The sequence below is a fragment of the Mesitornis unicolor genome, unplaced genomic scaffold (genome assembly GCF_000695765.1).
Source record: "Mesitornis unicolor isolate BGI_N332 unplaced genomic scaffold, ASM69576v1 scaffold14649, whole genome shotgun sequence".
NCBI lineage: Eukaryota > Metazoa > Chordata > Aves > Mesitornithiformes > Mesitornithidae > Mesitornis > Mesitornis unicolor.
Genome location: NW_010205361.1, coordinates 27,666 through 35,134, shown reverse-complemented (window position 1 = coordinate 35,134; position 7,469 = coordinate 27,666). Strand labels below are relative to the sequence as shown.

Below are 7,469 nucleotides of genomic sequence, written 5' to 3'. Positions count from 1 at the left end.
ACTCAATTATTATTTTGTTTTGTCACTTCACAGTGTTTCAAGCACCAGCGTTTCCATGTATTGGTTTCAAATAACCCTTTATATATATTTATTTATATATATATTTATATATAATTTATATCAAAACTGATAGTACACAGTATAACTGGAAGAAGAACTGAACTTAAAAAGGATATGTTGAAAGAGGATGGAGTTTGTGAATGCAATAAATAAAGCCCCCTTCCCTCCCCACCCACTCCCTACCCCAAAACAAAAAGTCGTAATGTTCATGGAAAATTGTGCACAGCAGATATTATAAAAAAGTAGATTCAGGAGCACATCCAATTATAAATGATTGTTAGGAAAATCATATAAAACAATGGAATACATAAAAGTGTCAAGAGTAATCGTTAGGGTGAGAAATTCCTTGGTGGCCAGATGCCCACGGCAAGCAGAAATCATCCTGGCTGCATCGGGAAGAGGTCGATGTCCGAGAAAGCGTGTGTTCACGCACGGCAGAGGCTCTGCGGGACCGGACAGCGTGGGCAGGTGGAGGGTCCGAATTTCATACCCTGACTCAGAGTTTCCACAACTCCATGTGCAATTCTCAGAAAGATTCATCGTTGACTGCCGAGATGTCCCCCTTGGGCGTGGAGGAGCGGGACGAGCCCTTGTCTGTGCTCTCAGAGCCCGAGCTGCTCTGATTCTGCTGTTCTGACCCTGCACTGGAGGTCACTGTGGATGACGACGTGGAAGAGGAGCGAGTCTTTTCCTTAAAGTCCGTGATAATTACTGTGACGTTTCCCACTGTGACTGCCAGCTGCTGCGCGGTGCTTCTGTCCACATTTTTCAGTCTGGGCCTAAAAAAATGAGAAGACACTCATAAGGAGGACAAAAATAAATGAGAAGGGAAATGTTCATTAGAAAAAGCCTTCGACAGCGAACCCGGTGCGACTTGTTCTCCGCTCGCCTGCGCAGATGGCAGCAACCGGGAGAACAGGGGCAGCAGCAAGCGCTGCGCAGGAGGACCAAGGTTTGCCCCTCTGCTCCTAAAACAGCACAGGCTGGAGGACCAAGGTTTGCCCCTCTGCTCCTAAAACAGCGCGGGCTGCAGGACCAAGGTTTGCCCCTCTGCTCCCCACTGCAGGAGAGCAGCACACCCAGCCCAGCCCGGCCCTGCTGCAGCCCCATCTCTGATCCAACCCAGGCAGAAAGGAGGACACCACAGCAGGGCCGGCAGCCAGGCAGAGCCAAGGATCTCTTCCCCAGGGCCAGATCAAAGAGCTCGCTTATCTAAATGCACCATCTCATCACGCGCCCCGATGGTACGAGACAAGGCTGGGACTCTGCAATACAAAACCACATGAAAGCATTCAGCCACAGCTCTTTCATTCCCATATTGGAGCTCTGCAGCTGCAAACAACCCAGGCGCTGGGACAACTTGGCTGTTCTTTCAACTGCTTTGAGCCTATACAAATCAGATGCCCCAGTCAGCCTATGCATAAAATCGCTCCCTCTGGAACAGGCTATTGTAAATAAAATCCAGAATGTGCAGCAGTATCTCTCTTTTGGTTAGGGGAAAAGAGAAAAAAAAATAAAAAAAAAATCAAAACCACCAGGAAAGAACACACTGGTATTTATAGCTCAGGATTATCTCAGTAATTTGCATGCTGTGCTATCATTCAATTAGTAATGTAGCTAATAAGGGCCTAGACCCTAGGAAGCTGACACTCATGCACATTTTGGGGCTGGTCCACAGCTCCGGTACAACAACCCCTTGGCCAATTCTCCAGCCACCAGCAAATTCCAAGTCAGCTGCAGCGACTGCTGCAATTTACAGCTTTGGCTCCTAATTAAGGGTCAGGCTTAAGCAGCAGAATATTCCCAACAGGGAAATTAAAAGCGAGAGTCTGTATACATCAGTGAAAAGCAGCTTGCTGAGAGCTGCCTTATTCCAAGGGATGGAGGGAAGGGTGGTTTACTTTGGGATCACGCTCCAGCTTTTAAAACAAGCTGCCTTTCCTCCTCCTCGGCTGTAGCACACCAGGCTAATGCAGCCAAAACCAGAAAAAGAGAGGAAATCAACCCATGCACACTCAGTGGCTTGCAGCAGTAAGCTAAGAAGGGGAAAAGTCCTTCAGTAGCAGTTAATCAAGTGGTACTCTACAACCAGACAGAATTTTTTTGAAGTATTAAGGATGGATGTACAGCTTCAGAAACAAACAACTCTATTTCTGCAAACTTCATCACCAAATAAGTTACTGCACCAAAACCAGTACTTTCATATCCAACCTAGGAGGCTGCTCCAATTTTCAGTACCACAGGAAGAGCATTTCTGATAGGAAATACAATTAAAACACTGCTGGGATAACAGTAAAAGCTCCTTCTTGAGTGAGCCCTGTGGTTGGGTGACCAGGTTTCCCAAACCCGTGAACCCCCATAGAGACACAGGAGCACACATACACAGAGCACACAGGAGCTGGCAGATTCAACAGGTAACCACAGGGTAGATGAAGTGATGCCGCCTTGTCTGTGGGTACTGAGAACGGCAGCCAGCTCAGCCAGTTTTGGGGTTTCCGCCGGCTCTCAGATCGCATCTCAGCGATGGAGGCTGCCCCCACAGCAGCAAACCCAGCAGTGAGTGCTCCCGGAAACGTAGTACACACATGTGTGCTCCTCCCCAAAGCCCAAGTTCCTCGAGGAAACCCGGCTCTTCCTGCCATCTGCCTGGGTCATTTGTTTTCTCTTGTACAAGAGCCAAAAAACGCTGGCCCAGACACCGGAACAGACCTCACTGCCTCCACCTTTCTGCAGGGCTGATCACACGCTCCTGCCATGGCCTGTCAACAGCCAGCACCGACAGTCAGATTGAGAAAAAACACAAAATACATAAAAAGAAAGAAGAAAAGGAGCTCGTATGGCCTACGCCGCATTCAAACCTGCCTAGAAAAGCTCTCGCCAGCAGCAGCCCTTGATATCAGTGCCTGGATGAAGCTCCTGTGCATCTCTAAATGCTGTGCCACAGCAGCGTGGATGGACAGGGAACAGGGCAGAGGGGCAGATCCCTGCACAGCCCTGCTCACAAACCCCCTCAGTGTGGATTTTAGACCGAGCTCTCCAACCCCTTGTATAAGGTTTTCAGAGTGTGCCCGGTGCAAAGATGAAGCACAGATGGAGCCCCCAGCCAACCCCTTAGGCACACACAATTTCTGCTTCCTATAGAAGGCAAAGGGATCGGCCCCTTCACGTCATTTTGCAACATTAAACACCTTGATGCCTCGTGTTTATAGCCAAATAAGAAATGCGTTTGAAAACCATCAACCTGAAAGTGCAGAAGGCGGCATGGGATAAACCAAGGTATTTTGTCAGGCATCATATCCAGAAAGTTCAAACAGGATTTCTTAAAAATCCAGGGAACCTAAAAAACAATTTACAAAAGAAAACCCAACAGAACAATTGGGAAATCTGGCCATGAAAAACCCCTGAACAGGTAACTTGTGACTCTAAAAATCAGACCCTTTAGAAAGGCTCTTGACAGCACTCCTGAGCACAGCGAATTGCAAGAAAAGTTCTACTAAACTAAACAATTAAAAAAACAGTTTAATAACTGAAGGAGATGATGCAGCCCTTAAAAATATCCAGCTGTTATTTAGACTTAATTAGGAATGACAGAAGCTTGCCACAAAACACGGACTAAAAGACTCTGCAGCAGACAGAGCGACTCCTTCAAGGAGTAAAAACAATTACTTGATGTGATCTATCAATTTAATATTATGTCCCCAGTCCAGTGCATCAAGTCTCCTGCATCTTAAGTCTCAAAGAACAGGACAAAATACAACAGTGATTGCAATAAAGCTGTATTTCTCCAGCCAAATCAATCCCTGGGGGCTGAGTTAACAGCTGCACCACAAACAGCAAATCCCACACTGCCCTCACCACGCTCACCTGAGTCACTGCCTAAATGATACCCACTCTTAATAAACATCTTCATGCCATGATTTAAACACCTCCAAGACAACTGCAGTCACGTCTTGCCAACCTTCATGCTAACAGAAGTGCATTTCCCATGTGTTTTACAACTGTTTGCAGCTAACCAATACCTAATAACTAATACTTAACTGATGTGGCTTCACTATAAACTAGTTATCACAGCACATTTTAAGAGATGCAATTCTAACACAGCTCACATAGGCAAAGCGCCCAGTTGAATTCTGCCTCTTGTAGCTCTCCAATAACATAAAAACTGTTTTTCCATGCTGAATTTTTGATTTAAGAAATAAAGCACAAGACACCACTTAAAGAAAACAAGCATGGAGTATCAGTGGAGGCAAAAATAATAAACCTCTCTTCACATTTGAAACTCGGACAAAAATGGAACCAATCGTTCGTGCTTTTTGTTGATAGCAAAATTCTAGCAAATCTGTTCATGCAGTCTTTTAATTCCCATACACTTGGAAAAATTATCTGGACAATTACAGCAACTGCATTACAGATAAGGAAGTAAAAAAGTAATCGCTGTTACTGCTATCGAGTGATGATAAGGATTTGATAAAGACCACTACAATTGCTGGTAAATCTCCACCCCGCACATGCTGTTTTACAGCCAAAAACACCAATGGATAATATGATTATTTTAGCAGAGGAAACTGAGCAGGCAACAGAACAAGTGTTTGCAATGCTCAGACCTGTCTGAGTGCTGTACATGGAGAAAGTTCGCAGCTGCTGACGGCCTGGCCATCCAAACACTGGGCGCCAGGGGGTCAGACAGTGCCCTACCCCTGCCCATCACTGAACAGCGTCTGGTATTTAACACAGATCTCCCATACCGAGAGCTTAACTGCAGCATAAAGTTACCTTGAAGTGTGATTGGAGTCGCTGGTCTTCGTTGTTGTATTCCCAGACTGTATGCTGTTGGCTTCACTAGGAGGATCTTTCACAATATCGGACTTTGGTCTGGAAGAATTGGGGGGAGAGGATGATGTGAGATCAACCACACAATTAATCAATGGGCAGTGCTACTGAAATCACTGCATTTAATAGGCTCCCTTCAAACTTACTTAGTCTTCTTGTTAGTGTTCTTCTTCGTGACACTGGGACTGATTTCCTTCTCTTTGTCAAGTTTTTCTTTGTCTTGTTTTTCCACTTTCTCCTTCTTCTCCTTCTTGGGCGGTGGTGGGGTTGCATACTGCTGGGCAACTTGTTGTGCCACCAACTGAGAGTTTATTCTAGGTTTTCTATAATGACAACAAAAAGAAAGATCTAGAGTCAGTTTTACACAGTAAAAATGACTTCAAAAGCACTATGAAGATTTACTTCATTGACTAGGGAAGAATACTCCACTTATAAAGAGCCAAATGAACGTCCTTATTTAAGGTGAAGTGCTACTGCTGCTACCAAACAAGATAGAAATTTTAAAATTGAGAAATACTCCGAAACTGCTGCTTCATCACTTTAATGCTCCCTTTCTTCCATCCATTGCATGAAATCACAGCCAATTTGGGGGGACAGCAATGAAAAAGCAGCTTTTGAGAAGTTGCCAGCCATGTACTGTGGCCACACTTTAAGAGAAGGAACACAGTGATAAAAATAAGTTTCCTGATAAACATCAGCATCCTCCATATCACTCAATTTGATTTCTCAGATGAGCGGCTGGTGCCCTGAGGCAGCAAACCTCACACAAACACAAAGCACAGGGGAGGTGACAGAGCACTCTGTCCCCAAGACAAGCGCCATTCACACCCCCGTGCCAGCCTCTGACACCGTCCTCACACAATTGTTCACAGTCCCCAATGGACAAAACACACAAGCAAACGGGCTTTCAAATACTATTTCCGTTTCAAATTATGATTTCTATGAAAAAAATAGCTCTGCGTGTAACAAATGCCTTGGTTACTGATCCTGATGTCTCTCCCAGAAGTTTGTGCCTTCGTCTCTCCTGCAGGCCTCATCCAAACTCATCTCCTCTCAGCTGAACAAACCTCTCCCTCCTCCTGGCCCTGTATATCCAAAGCCGTTTACACTTCAAATACTCCTGACCATTCATGATCGATTCAGCCCCTCCAACATGCCAGAAAGATCTATGCTCCCTGTGTCCACACAGCTTGGGGGGATAGAAAACCAGGTTATCAACTCCATTAGCCCTCCATTACGAGCTGAACACTCATCGCAGCAGTGGCTCAAGCTTGTCCAGAGTTGTTATACTGGTCATAAATAGGATTCACATTTTCTACATAGAGCAGACTACCAGAGATTGTCAATGAAAGCAGCACGCAGGCATCATCAAGTCCACAACTGGAACACAGACACCAAGGGCTTCTGCTCAGAGCTCTGTACCTGCTCCAGTTCGTACCATAAGCACCCAGAAGCTGCTCAGTGGTTTCATGTGTTTAAAAACCAAAACCAAATCCGAACAATGACCAAACACACAAAACACCACTTGCTCACATCTAACATCTGCATTTAGAGATGACACAGACAACAGAAACCCAGAGAAGTTCTACTCCCTGTCATAGGAAAATCCAAGTATTTAATGACCCTTTCCTGGCACTGGTTTTCTGTATAACAGTATCAAGATACTTTTACTGAAGCCAGATATACCCAAGTGTTTAATTTCACTATAATTTCACAGCTTACTATAAAGTCTATGAACAGGTTGTAAACAGGTACCTGACCTGTCTCAGGACCATTGGCATTTGAATTTTTCACCCAACATAGAACCTGTAACTCATTTTATGCTACAACGTGTGTACATTTCTGAGTAAGCAAAGGTTATCCGGTCTTAAACGTGAAAAACTACGATGCTGAAACATTCTGCAGATCAGATCAAGCAGTTACCTGTTCCTCAGAACAGTGAAGATATTTAGCATCCTTGCACTTAAAGCCTCATATACAGCAATTCCTGTCTGTATGACTGAGAACAAACACCTAAGAAAAAGTGATTGGGTTACATGGAAAAGATTTCCAGATTGATGCAACCACACCAAAAGCTGACAACAGCAGCTTGTGTCAAGCAACTTGCAAACCACCTACACAAAAAAAGGGGAAAAGAGATAAAGTGATGAGAAATCTTCAAAGAGAGGGCAGATAGCATCTCCCTACATGAGGATATGTGATTAACCTCACTGCTTGAAGCTGCCACTTCTGCCCAGACAGTTATTTGCTGTTTACACAACCAGAAATCTGCGCCATTCATGGGAAACCCCAATCGAAGAACCAGAGCCCCGTCAGTTTTCCGCTCCGCATGCCCGCTGTGCCTGCTCACTGCAGTATTTCCAAGCCTTGTGTCCAACCCCTGCCGAGCTGCTGCTCTGCTGCAGGAGTGCTGCTCTGCCCCAGTGGAGATACAGCTTTAAACTGGAAACTTCAGCTAAACTGATACAGAAAAAACACACGAATAAATCACATTACATAGAGAAGGCTGGAATCCAAACAAGACCAGTCTTAAAGTGGTCCCGTGGATGAGACACTTTGCTCTCTGCTCCCCAGCTCCT

The 7,469-nt window shown here is 45.1% G+C and overlaps 1 protein-coding gene across 1 annotated transcript in view; it reads right to left on the bottom strand.

The window, feature by feature from the left end:
* Window positions 1–217: 217 nt before the first annotated feature.
* The window catches only part of LOC104546087 (RING1 and YY1-binding protein-like), a 34,883-nt gene continuing 27,631 nt past the window's right edge, over window positions 218–7,469 (bottom strand). Inside the window, 3 exon segments of the mRNA XM_010191379.1 lie at window positions 218–839; window positions 4,834–4,932; window positions 5,037–5,213. Coding sequence (XP_010189681.1) covers window positions 587–839; window positions 4,834–4,932; window positions 5,037–5,213 — 529 coding nt within the window. The 3' untranslated portion in view covers window positions 218–586.